General features: G+C 51.6%; 1 protein-coding gene across 3 annotated transcripts in view; it reads right to left on the bottom strand.

The window, feature by feature from the left end:
* Positions 1-8,634: 8,634 nt before the first annotated feature.
* The window catches only part of BLM (BLM RecQ like helicase), a 90,574-nt gene continuing 80,696 nt past the window's right edge, over positions 8,635-18,512 (bottom strand). For all 3 annotated transcript variants that reach the window (XM_064376274.1, XM_012463804.2, XM_012463806.3), the window contains 3 exons: positions 16,074-16,196; positions 13,660-13,861; positions 8,635-9,630 (listed from right to left, as the gene is read on the bottom strand). In XM_064376274.1, the coding sequence (XP_064232344.1) occupies positions 9,456-9,630; positions 13,660-13,861; positions 16,074-16,196 (500 nt within the window). In that variant the 3' untranslated portion in view covers positions 8,635-9,455. The remainder of the gene's footprint in view (positions 9,631-13,659; positions 13,862-16,073; positions 16,197-18,512) is intronic.

Here is an 18,512-nt window from a genome sequence, read left to right as displayed (position 1 = left end):
CTCTACTAAAAATACAAAATTAGCTGGGCGTGGTGGCTGATGCCTGTAATCTCAGCTACTTGGGAGGCTGAGGCAGGAGAACAGCTTGAACCTGGGAGGCGGAGGTTGCAGTGAGCCAATATCATGCCATTGCACTTCAGCCTGGGCGACAGAGCAAGACTATGTCTCAAAAAAAAAAAAAGAATTGCTCCAACCCGGGAGTCAGAGCCCAGGAGCTCAGGAACCTCGAGGGAGCTCAGAATGGATCCATGCCACAAGATGGCAAAGATCGTATGGGAGTTTCTCGGTGAGGAGATGGGGAAAAGGACTCTTGCTGTTCACCACAAAACTGCAATTTAATTTCTCTCTGGGACATTTCTGCTCTTTCCTTGCTAAATTTCTCCCTTTCCTCCTTTCCCACCTCCCACCCATCCCCACCATGCCACCTGTCCCAGCATCCCCTCTGTTGTCCAGCCCCAGCCTTCTGCTGGCACAGCCCTGACCAAAAGCAGGGTAAGGGGGTGCCCATATGGCCCCAAGCGTCCCCGGGGAGCATGAATCATGACAAGGGTTACAACTTGCCAGGCTCCTGATGTGCAGGAAGCATGTTTGTACATTGCGGATTCTGCATCCCCGTGGCAGGGGCTGTCATGACCCCCTTGGACCCAGGAGCCCCCAGGAGGAAGCACTGGTGCTGGGTGTCCGTGTGGCCACCTGCTGCTTCTGAAGCTGACCTCGAATGTGTCACCCACATCCATGGCTTCTGGGCTTTTCACAGTGACTGTGGAGGAAGGCGGGCTAGGTGACCGCCACCCACCTTCCTTGGAACCCCATTTTTCCCGTGAGAGAGCAGCTCAGCAAGGCCAAAGGCTTGGGCAGCGGCGGTGTCACCTTGGGCTGTTTGGTCTCAGCTGCCCCGTGGACGGCACGCAGGTCCGAAGTCCTGTCCCCTGTGGACCCAGTCGCCTCCTGAGCCCCTTGCTGTTTGTGATGACGCAGACCCACTCTGTGTCCCAGGATCACAGGAGCCTGTCGTCACGCTGACCATAGTGACGCTTCCTCACTGTGGCTTCACTCGTCTCAACGTGCGCTGCCATCCTCTTTCGTTTTCTCTTGACTTTGGAGAGGGCTCGGCTCTTGGCGAAGAAGACGAAGAGTGAGCTGCTCCCATCTTTGCCCCAGCGTTCTGGTGTCTGCAGGTGCCCAGGGTGTCCCTGGGAGTGGCTGTGCTGTTTAAGGCGCCTGCTGAGGCCTGCATCAGCTTCCCTGAGGCAGAATCTTACAACTTTCGGGTGTTGCTGGCCCCTTTGACAACTTGAGAAAAATTGTGGTCCCTCTTCCAGAAATCTGCAGAGACACAAGATACATGCATTTGAGGGGTATAGATACCCTCTGACATCTATTTCAGGATTTTCCAGGGGTTCCTACAGCCTGGATTGAGACTTATGTTATAGGGTGTTGTCTACCTGTTCTGCCAATTTCCAGAGCTCCGAAATCTGTATGCTTATATTATGTTTGGATAGCTGGGTATAGCCATGCCTAAAGGAGGCTTCTCTTTTTGAGACGATGATTCCATAAAAGGATTAGGTTGAGAATGGCCAAGACCCACTGAGTGAAACGATGTCCTGTTTATTCACCAATCAATTTCTGCACAAATATATGCGGCAAACAACGAGGACATACAGCGTGGGTCTACATAGTACACTACAGTAACCTTTACTGAGAGCCAGGCACCACGTTATGGGCTGAGCAGACATTATCCTGTTAGTCGTTATAATCCGCCAGTCGATCCCACAGTGTAGTGCTGTTATGAGCTCCCTGAGGCACAGAGAAGTTAAACAATTTGCTCAAGGTCACACAGCAGGTGGTAAAATTGGCCTTTGACCCCAAGCAATCTGACTCTGGGGCCATCGATAGTCTAAGAAATTGGAGGCTGGGTGTGGTGGCTCATGCTTGTAATTCCAGCTCTTTGGGAGGCCAAGGTGGGTGGATCACCTGAGGTCAGGAGTTCAAGACCATCCTGGACAACATGGTGAAATTCTGTAAAAATACAAAAAAATTCCAGTAAAAATATAAAAAATTAGCCAGGCGTGGTGGTACGTGCCTGTAATCCCAGCTACTGTGGAGGCTGAGGCAGGAGAATCGCTTGAACCCAGGAAGCGGAGGTTGCAGTAAGCCAAGATCATGCCACTGCACTCCAGCCTGAGTGACAGAGCGAGATTGTGTCTCCAAAAAAAAAAAAAAAAATTAGCTGGGTGTGGTGGTGGGCGCCTATAGTCCCAGCTACTTGGGAGGATGAGATATGAGAATCGCTTGAACCTGGGAGGCAGAGGTTGCGGTGAGCCGAGATTGTGTCATTGCACTCCAGTCTGGGTGACAGAGTGAGACCCTGTCTCAAAAAAAAAAAAAAGAAAAGAAAAAAAGAAAGAAAAGAAGAGCAATGGGTAGGTGAGGCTGGCCCCATCCTGTTCTCCCAGCTCAGGCCATTGGATCCTGCTGGGGCCCGGGCAGGAAGAGTGGGTTCTGAGCAAAGACCGCAATCGCGTTTTTCTAGAAGGCCTTCATCACACATTGGCGCCTAAGGCCCCTGTCCAGGAGTTCTCAACAGACTGTATCTTCAAGTGGCATTTGCCTGGTCCAGCAGGGAATCAGGACTCTGTTCTCAGGCAGATTTGGGTCGTCATTTGACCCCATTTGACCCCCAGGCTGGCAGGGCCTGGGAAATGTCAGTTTACACTTGTTTCCAGAGTTTTAAAGGAGGTTTCCTTGGCCTCTTGAACACTGCAAAATGCCTGCTGGGAGTGTATTTCTGCTCTTGCTTCCTGGCTGCCGAGTCTCCCTTTAAGTTCTGAGTCTCTCTCTAAGAGGCCCTTTGGGGTTGGAAGGGGCTGAGAACCCTGGCTTTGCCATGAGTTCCTTTCCTGAAAATGGCTCCCGTGCAAGGCTGTTATACTTCCACATTCTCAAATGCTCTCCCTTGGATCCTCAGCCCAACCCCACAGGCCCGTCCAACTTGAGGATGGAGGTGACAGCTGTACAGAGTCTAATGACCACCTCCCCCCTTTTTTTTGAGACAGGATCTCACTCTGTTGCCCAGGCTGGAGTCCAGTGGTATAGTCACGACTCACAGCATCTCAGTTTCCCGGGCTCAAGAGATCCTCCTGCATCAGCCTCCTGAGTAGCTGGAACTACAAGAGCACACCACCAGCCTGGCTAATTTTTTAAATTTTTTGGTAGAGACGGGGGTCCTGCTATGTTGCCCAGGCTGGTCTCGAACTCCTAGGCTCAAGGGATCCTCCCACTTTGGCCTCCGAAAGTGCTGGGATTCCAGGTGTGAGCCACTGCACCCTACTCCTCACTTTTGCAGATAGGAAACCAAGGATGAAAGAGAGGAGAATGCCTTGTCCAAAACCTCAAAGCGAAAATTCCCAGCAGCTGCGATTTGTATTCACCCGGGCCTGGCAGCACCGGGACCACCAGGAGGCTGGGTGGAAAGGCACACTCAGGGCACACCCCAGACTTGCTGCACTGAAGCTGGGTCACAGCCAGCCCTTCAGGTGACTGAGGCGAACACACCTTTGAGAACCACTGGCCTGGCCCTTGCCTTTCAGCTGGGACTGAGGTTCTGCACAGGTAGGACCCAGTGACAAACTTTCACCCCTCAACTGCTCCATGTGCCTTAGTCCCCACAAAAGCCTTCCTCGCACACAAGTAAACTCTGGAAGCATAGGATAGCAAAGAGAGCTAGAAGCAGACACTGGTAGTTATGAAGGCTCTCATGTGATAGACAATGCAGCTCCAAAGTGGGGAAACGGGCTTGCTGTTTCAGCACAGATAAGACACCAACTGACCCAAAACATCAGTACACGCACAAAAGAAAACCTAGGTTGGACATGCCGGCTCACGCCTGTAATCCCAGCACTTCGGGAGGCTGGGGTGGGTGGATCACCTGAGGTCAGGAGTTCAAGACCAGCCTGGCCAACATGGAGAAACCCCATCTCTACTAAAAATACAAAAATTAGCCAGGTGTGGTGGTGCATGCCTGTAATCTCAGCTACTCGGGAGGCTGAGGCAGAAGAATCACTTGAACCCGGGAGGCGGAGGTTGCAGTGAGCCGAGATCGTACCACTGCACTCCAGCCTGGGTGACAGAGTAAGACTCTATCTCAAAAAAAAAGAAAGAAAGCCTAAGTGAAAACCAAAGCCAGCTGGAAAATTGCTTCTCCTTGTCCAGATGAAGCCAGCAGAAGTCACAAGGGAGCCTTTGGTGACCTGGGCCACCGTCCCCATCAGCCTGGTGCTGGCTGTGGGGCTGCAGGATTTTAAGGCCCTGCCAGCCTGAGGCCCTGTCTCCTCCTCCTAGCTTATCCTCCCATGGGAGGCCGTGAGGCAGATGTCTTCACAGCGCCCCCTTCACCCACTCACCCACACATCCGCTCATGTATCCATCCAACAAGCTATTATTAGGCACCTGCTGTGTGCCAAGTCCCTGGGGCTAGAACCCAGATCTGGGACAAAGGTGCAGCCCTAAGCTGAGCCTGTGGGGCAGGGATCCTGGCAGGTGGGCTGGGGTCACCCCCATTGTGCCCGCTCCCTGAGCTGGAGCTCATACAGGCAGGTGGCCCAGCCTGGGGTGCGCATGTCCTAACAGTGAGGCAGTGGCCAGACTGGCACGGGGCCTTTCCGCTCAGGAAGAGGGTCCCGCGGTGGGCACCGTGTCCTTTCTGCTCTTCCTAGATGAGAAGGAGACCAGCAAGGTGAGCACAGGGTGGCTTCAGCAGGGGTGGCTGGACGCTGGGATGGTCAGCCTGGAGGTCACTTGGCCACTTCAGCCCCCTGGGCACCCTCCCCCATGCCCACTGCCCCTGGGCTGGCCCTGGGGTCTTCACCCCCATCCCCACATACCTCAATAATGCTCTCTCCTCCTCCCACGGCGTTTCCCTCCCTGCCTGTGCCCTGGTTGAAGGCTGAACCATGCTGGAGCTCTGCTGTGGACAAGAAATGTTTGTGGAATATCTGACCAAAAGGCTGCCACAGCCACCCTAGAGGCCAGACCAGGTGGCATGTTTATGGTGCAGATGAGACACCAGGGCTCAGGCCACAGAGCTTGCCAAGGGCACTCGGTGGCTGAGGAAGGGGCCAGGTCCCACCCACTCCAGACCTGGTGGTGACAATGGCTTGAGGATGGATCCCTGTCCTGGTGCGCACATCCACTGTGCAGGCAGATGTCTGCAGTGGGGCTGGCACGGGCTGACCTCGGTCTCCCTGGCGCTGACTACTGAGCTCGCCTTTGGGGTTAGCAGGGCTAAATGCCTCCCTGTCACAGCAGCTCAAGGCTCCCACAGTGGAGGGGGCCACCCCTGCCTGAGCCAAAGCAGGCCTCTGGGCAGAAGTCCTGGTGTCTCTCGGGGTCTCTGATGTCCTTCCTTCCAGGTGGGGGTTTCAGGTCTGTTAATGGTGGCTCTCTCTTCAGACCCTTACTCTGTGTTAGCAGTTCTGGGGGCACCACTGCCACCTCCCGCCCCAAGTGTCCCTACTCCAGCTTTCACCTCACTGAGGAGGGTGTTCCCTGCGGGAAGCAGGGACCTGAGCTCTCTGCTCCACTCCTGGCCCGGGCATAGTGCCAGGGCCTGACCTTCATGGGGCCTTGTGGCTCCTGGCAGGGACTCAGTAGATGGGGCCGGGACAGGCAGACGCCTGTGGCCTGTGTGTGGGACCCATGGGGACAAACAGGCTCTCTGGGTGAACTCCCGCATCCTGAATAGACCCAAGCCGAGAGCCAGAGATGCCTCACTGTCCCTGGGGATTTCTGGACTCCAGTTCCGGCTTCCGTCGACCTTCTTGTCCCATCCTTCTTCCCAGTGGCAACTCTGTGGGGCAGGGTCCACAGCCCACCCCAACCAGGGAGGGTTTTCTCCCTTCCTCTCCTGCCAACAGGGAGCTCGGTCCAGCCTGGGAGAGACTTTCTGGGTGGGGGGACAACAGAGTGAGTGCATTTTGAGAAGCAGGAGCCTTCTGCAGGCCGAGAGGCTTGTCCCAAAGTCCTGGGACAAAGTGGGGCAGAGCTGAGCCCCTGCCTCCCAGCGGAGGCTGTACTCAAGAGCTGGAGCACCCAGCAGGGTCTGGGCCCAGCTTGGGTCCCCTGGGTGTGCCCTGCCAGCTGGCTTCTCTGAGCCCTGGCTTTGAGGCCGCACGGGGCTGTGGCAGCTGCACTGAGGGAGAAGTGGCTGCTGGAGCCCCTGGGGATTCCACCCTAGCCACCACGGAGGACCCGTCAGCCATTGTCTCTGCCCAAAGGCCTCTGCCAGCTCGGGGTCCCAGACTGGGGGGTCCCCACCAGGCAGCAGCTCCGAGCCAGAGAAAGAGCCAGGTGGGGACTCTGGGAGGGTGGGCCTCGGGGACTCAGAACAGCTCCAGATTGCTGCAGGAGTGGGAGAAGCAGCCGTTTCTCAAGAAGAGCGAGAGGGCTTGGACCGCAGCCTCCGCTTCCTCTTCTGGAGAAAAGCCGCAGCTCAGCGGTGCTGCCTGCTAATTCTGCAGCCTCTGTCCCTGGAGTCTGCAGCAGAGGCCTGGAGTTTTGAGCAGGCGACAGCAGGTGGCCCCTGAGGCTCTGGGTGGAGTGGGGTTGGGGGAGGAGGGTGGACGACGGTTCAGGGAAAGGGCTCAGGTTCTTGATGCCACCGAACTTCTAGTCTGAGCTGGAGCACTTTTGAGAATGAAAGTGAGCTGTGTTAATTATCACACTGGGACAACAGATGTAAACCGGGACTCTCAGGGCAAGTCGAGATGTGTGTTACCCTACTTACCACGGCTTCCTAGCTGCGTGGATTTGGGCAAGTTACATAACCTCTCTGAATTCTGGTTTCTGCATAAAAAAGGCCAACATCCTGTGCCTGCCTCCCAGGGCTGTGGGAGGGATGGAAGAAGTCAATTTCCTGGGTTCCCGGAACAGCCCTTAGCACAGGAGGGCTCTCCGCGCTTGTTCTCTTCCTCTGAGAGTGGTGGGTTCCCTGTTCCTGGAGGTGAGCAAGGGCCTGCCTCCGGCATTCTGCAACGTGAGGCCCTCAGCAGGGCGTGTGTGTCAGCTGCAGAGTCAGAGTCCAATCGGGCCTGTGCCCTTTCAACGGGTGACAGTGAGTGTGGGAGAGTCAGGCCTTCCTGTACCTCGGGGAGGATGAGTCCGTGATGAGTCCCAGGCTGGCTTTCCCTGGTGGTCTTGTGCCCTCTCCTGCCCCAGGTGGTGGAGATTTGTGCCTATGGAGGGCTGCCAGCAGGACCCAGCCCAGAGAAGCTTTGCCGTGACCGTGGACCTGTCTTTGGCTTCAATGCCTTGGCATTGGTTCAGGGCAAGTTTGCCTGCTTCGTCCCTCCTGGGGTCGCGCTGGGCAAATGCAGAGCCTTCCCTGGGGGTCCAGGAGGGCTGGAGGATGAGCTGGAGGAAGGAGGCTGCTTGTATTTTCTGTGTCTGCTCTCGGGTCCTGAGAAACTGAGCAGAGCCTGTTCCAACCTAGAATGTTTTCAAGAGCTGGGTGTGGGCCTCGCTCTGCTTCTTGTGGTCATTTGAGCTTAGGCAAGTCAGAGGTCTCCAGGCCTCAGGTTCCTTGTTGGGAGGCAGGGGTGAGCCACCATCAGCTCTTCCCAGGACACAGGGAAGGGCTGTGGGTAGGTTGGGCCCCACACGGCCTCTGTGCTCCACCTTTAGGCTCCATGCATGTTACCTTCCTCTGTTCCCCCACAGCCCTGGGAGCCCCTGGAGGCAGAGCTTGCAACCTTGAGGGCTAAGCTCCATCTCCAGAAGGAACAAGGGGACGCAGTCAGAGCCCAGCAGTGACGCGTCTGCACCGGAATCCACCCCCACCACCAAGGCCAGAGCTGCTGCAGCAGGTGGAATGATGCCTCCCACCAGATGCCCTGGCCGGACGAGCAACTCTCCAAGATGGCCTCACGCTGGGGATATTACCCCAGGGGTCTCAACTGCTGGCTACTTGGTCTCCTTTCCACTCCTCACTGCCAGAGAAGGTTCTTCTGGTCAGAAGGACGGCCTCTGAAAATGTCAGATCCGGAAGGCACCTGAGCTGATGGCACTCAGCCCTCAGCAAACTCGCCTGGCCAGTCCCCGCCATTAAACGCAAAGCCAAAGCCCACAGGTGGCAGTTGAGGCTCACAGGCAGCTAAGGAGGCAGGAATTAGGTGTGCTGCCACAAGCGTGGGTCCCTCTCAGCACTGAGTCCCCAGGTGGAGTCCACGTGGCTTCCTATCATCCCCCTCCTCATACCTGGGGCAGAGGCAGGGTCTCCCCAGCTATACCCTCCTGAGTGACATAACAGGTAACATGACACAAAGGGCAGGCCAACGTGTGGTGTTTCTCGACCTATGCCACTTCCTTGCTGCATGGGAAGCAGGCAAAGGTGACCTACAGCTGAGAAACACATGACCCCAAAAATAGGGCCACTGGAGTTCACGAAAGAGAGGCCAAAATCCTACCTAAGATGCTGGGGCCAACCGGCCCATTATGGAGGATCCTGAAAGGTGAGGCCACAGCAATACCAAAGCACTACAGTGACCGTCACATGCTCCCACCCAAACCATCTGTCAGTCACTCTCGCGCCAACCCTAAATATTGGGATATTATCCACTGTGGATAATTTGTAGGCAAAAAAATGCTTTCACGTGGTTTTATCTTATTTTTATTCAGGGAGCTTGACCGTTTTCACATATTTGCAGAGGATGTGTATTCCTCCCACTCAGTTGCCCAGGCTGGAGTGCAATGGCGCGACCTCAGCTCACTGCAACCTCCGCCTCCTGGGTTCAAGCCATTCTCCTGCCTCAGCCTCCTGAGTAGCTGGGATTATAGGTGTGTGCCACCACACCCCGCTAATTTTTGCAGTTTTAGTAGAGACGGGGTTTCACGTTGGTCAGGCTGGTCTTGAACTCCTGACCTTGTGAGCCACCATGCCCGGACGTGGGCATGCGTATTTCTTCTTCTGAGACTAGCTTGTTTGCATCCTTGGTCCACCTGTCCACTGGGATGTTTCTGGCTGGTTCACAGGTGTTTGGTAGATCATGGATACTACTCATTTGTAATATATTTTCTTCTCTTCTCCCTGTCATTTGTTGTTGAATTTTGCTTGTGTTGTCTTATACAAAAAGCTTGAGTTTCACACGGGCCCACATGTGGTTCTTCCTTTGGCTTCTGGGTTTCGTGCTATGCTCAGAATCTCTCGCATGGAGATGATTCAGCTGCTGCCTTAGACGTTCTGAGAACGGCCACAACACTTGCGGTGGCAGGAAAACATGCTTATTCAAAAGAAAGTGTTTATTTTAAAAATGAGAACTATCACCCCCCAGCGTTTATTTAAATATTAATAGAGACGAGTAAAAACTTCAAATGGTATAACAAGAATAACAGCTTTCTAGTCACAGATGGTCAGATGCTGACAAACAAGAAAGGGGTCTCTGTACATTGCGATTCGGTTGTTATGCGAATGCATACGAAGGCTTCAGAAACGGTCTATTTATAGGCTTTGGTGGAGCCATAATCCCCAATTTTCTATTGGCTCCTGATGTCGCTTGAGAAGCATGAGAGGCTGAACTGGATCCAGTGATGCTGGATTTCGTTTTGGAAGATATCTTTCTCCATGTGGCAGACCCCCTGAAATGTGACAAAGAAAAAATGAAAATGTTAAATTAAACCAAAAGTGAATGACCTTCCTCTCTACCTGCACAGAGCTGTGACAGGACTTTCCTCCTGCATTTTCTGCCTACAATCCCCACAGATAGGGTAAGTTTCCTTTACCAAAGGAATACAGAACCGCTGCCCTTCATACAAATTTGTCCTGAATTTGTCTTTCTGAAATGTTAAGGACTGTTTCTTAATTTTCTTTTTTTTTTTTGAGACGGAGTTTCGCTCTTGTTACCCAGGCTGGAGTGCAATGGCGCTATCTCGGCTCACCGCAACCTCCGCCTCCTGGGTTCAAGCAATTCTCCTGCCTCAGCCTCCCGAGTAGCTGGGACTACAGATGCGCGCCACCACGCCCAGCTAATTTTTGTATTTTTAGTAGAGACGGGGTTTCACCTTGTTGACCAGGATGGTCTCGATCTCTTGACCTCGTGATCCACCTGCCTCGGCCTCCCAAAGTGCTGGGATTACAGGCGTGAGCCACCGCGCCCAGCCTTGTTTCTTAATTTTCTAACTTGTGACCAACCCACCGCCCTCTCTCCACCCATACCTTCCCCGGCCTACACCCAGAGGAGCGGAGGTCCATGTGCCCTCATCTATTCTGACCAGATTAAGAAAGTGAAACACCTTGTTGGAAGGCCCCAGCTCCCTGCTGACAGGAGCCCCGGAGTGACTGGACTTGCACAGGCCAGGGCAAGGCAGCTGTGGGGTAAGCAGGCATGGGGTGGAGCTGGGTGGCCAGGAGGGACAGAGCTGGGGGTCTTCCTAGCCCTCCCCAGGAAGGCTGCAGATGCGGCTTCCAGGAGAGGACAGAGCTGCCTCATCCCAGGGTCTGGCCTGTCTGTCAGGGCCACGTCCAGCAGCTCCCTGGCTCACCTGCCTACACCCAGAGATCTGCCAGCTCTCCCTCCCACTTGCTGCCTTCTAAAGCCAAGGAAGATGCCGCCACAGCCGATTACGAAGTCCTTCCCGCATCACTTTTCTTGCAGACCTTAAGATAACAGCTCCCTTCCCACCCCTAAATGAAACAAAAAACCAAGCAAACTGCGGGGCGGCACGTTCACAGTGATGACTGCGGGCAGCACTGCCTACAGAAGCCGCTCCCGCTGCTTTGTAACCAGGCTAAAGTCAGGCCCAACATGAATTCCGTGGCACCAGGGCATGCAAGTAGCCTCCCGTCTGAATGGGGGGTACAGAGTATCAGGGCCACAGCCTGTGGGGGGTGACATTTTGGTGGGGCTCCATGACTTAAACTCTGGCTCCAGGGCAATTTTACTACAGAACTGGCAAAGATCTGCTAAACTGGCAGAGAGGCAGCCTGAAGTTTCCCTCTGCTGATTTCCTGCTGAGAAATTAAGCCCAGAGTGAAAACCTGCTGTTTATGTTGATGTACAGAATGAATCTGCCAACAGCAGCCTCCATTTCACCTGGGCCATCCACTTACTCCCACTCAGAGCGCTCAGAACACAACTGGTTCATTGTGCGTTGTTCTGAAGATGTAAAACTCTGAGGTTAGGGTGGGGAGGTGAGGTTGCTGGCAGAGAGCCACATTTATTCTTTCACTGCACAGGGACTCTCAATCTGGGGAGCAGACTGGGTCGGTGGAGAGGAGAGTGGAGCACAAAGAGGCTGCTCCAAGGGTGGAACAAAGTCACACAGCACACTGGCTTTGGCTGGCAGTGCTTAAAAAAGAATCCCATCTTGGCCGGATGCGGTGGCTCACGCCTGTAATCCCAGCACTTTGGGAGGCCAAGGCAGATGGATCACCTGAAGTCAGGAGTTTGAGATCAGCCTGGCCAACGCGGTGAAAGCTCATTTCTACTAAAAATACAAAAATCAGCCAGGTGCAGTGGTAGGCACCTGTAATCCCAGCTACTTGGGAGGCCGAGGCAGGAGAATTGCTTGAACCCAGGAGGCAGAGGTTGCAGTGAGCCGAGTTCACACCACTGCACTCCAGCCTGGGGGACAGAGTGAGACTCCATCTCAACAAAAACAAGAAATCCCATCTTAAACACCAGGCTCATTGAAAACAAGCAAGGAAATTGGTACTGGCTTTTGCACGAGTGTCAGCTTTAATGCTTCTTATCAGATTAGGTTCCAGGTGATGCTGCAAAGCGCTTTACTCTTACAAACAAAAGTTATGAAAATTAAATAAGGGAGCCAACAGCAGTGAACACTGGCATATGGTTTGCTCTGTTCTAATACATGAGATGGGAGACCATGCGTTTTTAGGACTCTCCACAGGCCCTGTGCAGAAGTGAGCGTGCTCCAGGCAGGTGTCGGCAGGCCAGCGTCCGCTTCTACCTCGGGAACTGAGAGCAGGCAGGGCTGGCCTTCGGTAAGCTCTACCCAGGCCAGCCCTCAGCTGCCTCTTCACAAGCCCGGGGTGTTGAGCCAGATGCCTTTTAAGGTCTCCAGCTTTGTGTGGGCTATTGAGGAAATGAGTATTTCCCAAAGCGGAGGAATAAATAATGGAAATAAGAAAATGTCCTCACTCAAGAACATTTAGTGATCACTTGCTCCTAAGAACCACAAAATTAAACTAGCGTTTTCTAATGCCTTTAGTTTCTGTACTCTGGCAGAAGGATTAGCACATCCGAGATGTTTGTTTATGGACTTAACAAGAAAATGGCAATTTGGTAATATCTGCTTTCCCTTCTCTTCCCCCACTCCGTTTTTGTTTTTTATTACCCAGAAGGACAAGAGGTAGAAAAACTGCAAGAGAAAACACAACAGCTTGCAAAAGTTGACTGTGGACTTTTTTTTTGGTTTCTTTTTTCTGCAAGCAATTCTGTTACAATATGTGGTTACTTTGGGGCCACATTCTCAAGGCTGACAGGAGGGTCTCCATCCTGCCAGGCCTTACCTACTAGCCAGAGGCAGAGGGTGACCTGGCAGAAAACCAAAAAGGGGCTGTCGGAAACAATGCAATTATGAACAAAGAAGAACACTGCCAAGATCATTACACGGACCAGAGCATGCTATCTTTGTTGTTCCCCTGCTGTGCAGAAAGCACTCAGAACAGACATGTCCCAGAGGAGCAGGCCAGGTCAACGTGGGAAGGGGAGACAGAAGCCATTTATGCAGCCCCTAAAGAGGGCTGGCTGGACTCAACTGTGGTTTTTCTGCTGTGGCTTCTTCTCCATACTGCTGCAAAGGCCAGGGGTCGACTCTCCCAGGTGTTAATGAAAGGTCGGGGGTGGGCTCGGCCTCCAGGTGGAGACTCAATGATTCTGCAGCAATAAAAGCAGTGGAGCAAGTACTGACAGAATCACAAAAGCCACGAGGACACAAAACCCTTTGTTATTTATTTAGCTGGTGCATGATTTATAGTACTTTAGGTAGAAAAGCCTCTTGAGAAGAGCAGTCATCCCAAACAAGCAAACAAATATCTAAGGGAAGATCAACATGGAAGACATCTTTTGCAAACAAGAAACATTAGGCAGGCTGGGTGTGGTGGCTCACTCAGGTAATTCCAGCACTTTGGGGGGACCAAACTGGGCCTATCGCTTGAGCTCAGGAGTTTGACACCAGCCTGGGCAACATGGCGATATCCTGTCTGTACAAAAAAAATACGTAAGTTAGCCAGCGTGATGGTGTATGTCTGGCGTCCCAGCTACTCAGGAGGCTGAGGTGGGAGGATCACTTGAGTCCGGGAGGCAGAGGTCACAGTGAGCCGAGATTGCACCACTGTGTTCTAGCCTGGGCGACAGAACCAGACCTTGTCTCCAAATAAAAAAAAAGAAGGAAAGAAAACTTTAGTCACAACCAATTATTAGTCAGTAGATGTTTTAAACATCTGAAGCAAATATTTTTTGGTGTTGTTTCCTGAAGCAAATATTTTTGTTTTGGATCAAACTTTAATCATCACTCCATTAACTGGGAAGAAGTAATATTTAATAATGGCTTATTTAATAACTGCTTCAAAGCAAGGCAGAGCTGCTGCACTTTTGTCCTTACTTCCCTTGTACCCTATATTGCAAAATATGTCACAAAATATACCCCTTTGCCTTGGAACCACCGGAAGTGGTTTTTCTCCTCTTAGACCTTTGGGAGGCTGGCATCCTTTTCCTCTTCCTTTCATTTCCAGTGTTACTTGCAAAGTAGTGAGAAGATACGGGTATTTCCTCGTCCAGCTTCTCAGCGGCACTTCTTCCGGGGCCTCTGCTGCCGGACAGGCTTATCCCTGGGGAACTGTCCTCAGCTACAAATGGAAAATGCAGATGTTTACAGGTTTTTAGTCTATATGAAGAGACACACGGCAGGGGGCCCATTTAGCAGATACGTAGCTGCCTTCCTTCCATAGGGATTCAACAATTCAGCAAGAATCAAACATTTTTCTTTTTTTTTTTTTTTTTTTTGAGACAGAGTTTCACTCTCGTTACCCAGGCTGGAGTGCAATGGCACGATCTCGGCTCACCGCAACCTCCGCCTCCTGGGTTCAGGCGATTCTCCTGCCTCAGCTTCCTGAGTAGCTGGGATTACAGGCACGTGCCACCATGCCCAGCTAATTTTTTTGTATTAGTAGAGACGGGGTTTCACAATGTTGACCAGGATGGTCTCGATCTCTTGACCTCGTGATCCACCCGCCTCGGCCTCCCAAAGTGCTGGGATTACAGGCTTGAGCCACCGCGCCCGGCCATTTTTCTATTTCACAAAACCCCAAAGTGCTCAATGGCAACTCGTTTTTAATGAAAGAGAATCATAATTCATTTAAAACATTTGTGATAGTCTTGAAGTTAACTAGAAACATGAGGTTAAGCTCATACTCGGCTGCAGATGGCCTGTGTTCCTGCTGTTGACTGGGCTGTTAGTTCTGGTAGGCAATTCAAAAAGTATCAAGTGCTATAAGTATGGCAGGCAATTTTACTTATCATTTTAAATGTGCTGAAAAATAAGCTCAATATAAGGGAAACAAACGGTTCTGTATCTCATCTTTGAACAATAGTTTCTTAGTAATGAGCATAAGAAAATTCTAGACCCTATTTTACTCTTCACAGACAAAAAACCTGTCTTTGCATAATGGCTGAACATGTCACATATTATACAGGAGGTGGGACTGTATAAAGCACACATTTGCAAAGAAGATGGTAATTTCCATAAGTATTTGCATCCAAGGCTCCAGAATGCATGAAACCTCCCTATAGATAGGTCACACGGGGACCCGGTCTCCATTTCCTGGCTGGTCTGGCTTGTCCTACAGGCCACCCTACAGGGGCAGCATGGAGGACATAGGACTCCACTGTGGCTGCTCCAACCCTGGCTCACTGTCAAAATGTATTCGGAACAAGGCTTTTCATGTAATAATTACCATACAGAAGTTATGAGAACCAGGCCAGGTGTGGCTCACACCTGTAATCCCAGCACTTTAGGAGGCTGAGGTGGGTGGATCACTTGAGGTCACGAGTTTGAGACCACCCTGGCCAACATGGTGAAACCCCATCTCTATCAAAAAATACAAAAATTAGTCGGGTGTGGTGGTGTATACCTGTAGTCCCAGTTACTGGGGAGGCTGAGGTGGGATAATTGCTTGAACCTGGGAGGTACAGTGAGCCAAGATCATGCCACTGAATTCCAGCCTGGAGTGAGACTCCAGACAGAGTGCTCTGTCTCTGAAAAAAAATTGCGGTTGGGAAAGAGAGAATTTGAACTATCTCATCCTGCTCATCATCTCCATCATCCTTGGGAAGACCCCACGCTGCCTGTCCGGAAGCAGGACGGACACTGAACTGGGCTTGTCTGTTGTGTCCTGTCACGTGGTGACTTCTGTGCTCTCAGTATCGCCTACAACAAAATGCTTGCTTGTTCTCATCCCCCCGTCCCCTGTCAATGATTTTGGAAGCTATAATGATGATGACGCTCATGATCAGAGGTGCCACAGGGCAGGCCTAACGTGACTCTGGGAATGTCTGATGATGATGCCCTCACTCAGGCAGGTCTGTCAAACTTCTAGTTGCATGCTCACTTTTCCAAAACATTTAAACATGCATCTTAAATTTTATCTTCAGACTTGTTTGTCGGATAACATGTTCCTTCCTTAATGAAGGAAACTGATTCTGAAAGAGGCTATTGGTAGCTTGCCAGAGGTCACACAGCATGACATGGTGGCAGATGTGGGGCTGGCACCCAGGGCTCCGATTCCTGGAACACTTGCATTACAGGAACCAGCAACCCCTGGGCCCAAAGGTCCCCTTCTGGACCCTATGAGTAAGTTCAGTAACGGCACCCACAGTGGGCAGAAGCACTAGTGTCCTCTCAGAGGTGACGGGCAAACCAGTGGGGGCTGATGCGGATGTCAGCGTGACGAGGTATAGGAAGCATTCACACAACCTGAAACTGCGTCATTCTCATCCAGTGAGAATGATGGCTTCACATTAGACAGGCGTTTACAGAACACACAACGGCTGTACACTAACCTGGCAATGTCCACTCAGAGTATTTCTGTAAGACTGAAATCACTTCCGCACCATATTTTTCCAGTTTGTCTTCAGTAACACCATCAATTTGAAGCAAAACCTCAGGATCAGAAGATAAAGATTCTGTGCATAGGCATAAAATTAGGAATTTAAATTATCACCCATGGAAAACCCACTGAATTCATGCTCATTCACGCATTCAGCACATGTCTGCCAAGTGCCAACTAACTGCAGGGTACTGGGAACATGGGCCAATTTTCTAAAAGGCAAAGTTAGCACCTCAGAAGCAGCAGACAGGCCCAGAGGGCAGGAACCCATCATTCAATTCCAGCAGCAGAGGGCCAGGGCAGGGCAAGGGCAAGAGCCAGGGCAGGGGGCAGACAAGGGTGGGGCCCATGCCATGTGTGCAGAGTGGGGCAGCCCTGCTGTTGCCCACTGTTCCCACGGCCAAGACTCATCTAGCTAAAACTGGTGTGCCCTCTCCTTACTGCGAACATCGCATTTCTATTTCCAGCTCCAGCCTCTTCCCTGCACTCCAGACTTGGACACCCCACCCTAGAAGGCATAACCAAATTGTTACTTCCTCCAGCACAAACTTTTCTTCCTCCACTCTTTCCCCACGTGGGGTGAGGCAACAAGCAGGCAGCCGAGTCCTCTGCATAGAGACTGCATATCAGCCCTGCAGCTAGACAAGCCTGGCATTTAAAGGTCACCCTGCTGCTGTCTAAAGGAAAGAGTAGCATCCAGAAGCCTGGGGGGAGCCACTGCAGGAGTGAGTGAGGATGGAGTGAAGTGGAATGCAGTCGTGGAGACACAGTGAGGAGAGGCTTGGGTGAATTTTGGAGGCTGGCTCTGTAGGACCGACTGGTGCGTGAGGGAGTCATCATTCCTATGTATTTGAGCTGAGCAAAGGGTGGATTTCAAATCCTTTTCCATCTGTGATTTTCACATCATTCCCATGTTTAGAGGAAAAGCAAGACCGTGGGACAGAACAGAAGGTTGATGAAGGGGTTTAATGGAAGATAAAGTGGGAGAGGCAGAAGAAATGTAGACCCTTGATAAAACTTATACTTTATCAAGAGCTGTTGCAGTTTTACTAGTTTTTGAAAGATTAAAATGTGTACATCACACTCACAGCTAGAGGTAAGGAGGGCAGTTAAGAAACTACCCTAACAGCCTAGAAATAACATAAGAAAATACCGTATTTCATCAACTCCAAGACACACACCGTTTCACAATTTAGCATTCCTGAGGTTGAGATGTGTCTTAGAACTGCTGATGGCAAATGGCAGCTGCCTTGCGGTTGTGACTGCTCATGCATGTGGGAACTGAGTCACAGCTATTAGTACTGTCAGCATGTCAACAAAGTCACTGCACTGTTGGTACCTCATGTATTGTGTCTAACTGCCATGACGCGTCTTCAAAAAGACTATACTGTGATTAGCATTAAAAAAATGATTGTGAATGCAGAAAAGTTCTGAAACAGAGGAGAGGGGAATACATCCGGCATTAAGAAAAGCACTATCCCATCACTGTGGGAGGCTGAGGAGGGTGGCTCACAAGGTCAAGAGATCGAGACCATCTTGGCCAATATGGTAAAACCTCGTCTCTACTAAAAATACAAAAATTAGCTGGGTGTGGTGGTGTGCACCTGTAGTCCCAGATACTTGAGAGGCTGAGGCAGGCGACTCACTTGAACCCGGGAGGCGGAGGCTGCAGTGAGCTGAGATCGTACCACTGCACTCCAACCTGGCAACAGAGCGAGACTCCGTCTCAAAGGAAAGGAAAGGAAAACAAAGCACTATCTGGCTCAGCGTGGTGGCTCACGCCTGTAATCCTAACACTTTGAGAGGCCGAGATGGAGGGGGGTGGGCAGGGAACACTGCTTCAGCCCTGGACTGGGTAACATAGTAAGACCCCATCGATACAAAAAAATTAAAAACTAGCCAAGCATGGTAGTACATGCCTGTAGTTCCAGCTACTCAGAAAGCTGGGGCAGGAGGATCACTTGAGCCCAATATAGTATGCAATGAGCTGTGTTTAACCACTGCACCCTAACCTGGGCAAAAGGACCAGATCCTATCTCTAAAAACCCAAGCCCACAGTTTCCTGCAAGTACAAGCAAGCGCTTTACATGGCCTAAGAAAGAAGATGCCGAAAGTAGATGAAGTAGCGTTATGTTTTTGTTACTGAGAGACGTACAACCTTCTGTTGACACCTTCTGGCATCATCAAGAAACCACCACCATCAAAACAGAACTGATAACAGAGGTTTCCATTCAATCCTGGGGAAAATAGTGGAACACTCTGGAAATGCCATGTGGCTAATGGGAATGTTAGTGATGACACAGGGATAAACAAAGACATGGACAACTCAGTCAAAAAGTGACTCAGAAGAGTCAGGCTTGGAATGTGAACTTTTACAAGTACCTACATTAAT

Source organism: Aotus nancymaae, unplaced genomic scaffold, assembly GCF_030222135.1.
Source record: "Aotus nancymaae isolate 86718 unplaced genomic scaffold, 86718_ANA_hifiasm-v0.15.2.pri h1tg000014l, whole genome shotgun sequence".
In the NCBI taxonomy this organism is placed as follows: domain Eukaryota; kingdom Metazoa; phylum Chordata; class Mammalia; order Primates; family Aotidae; genus Aotus; species Aotus nancymaae.
Note: the sequence above shows the minus strand (reverse complement) of the source record. Positions and strands in the feature narration are given on the sequence as shown.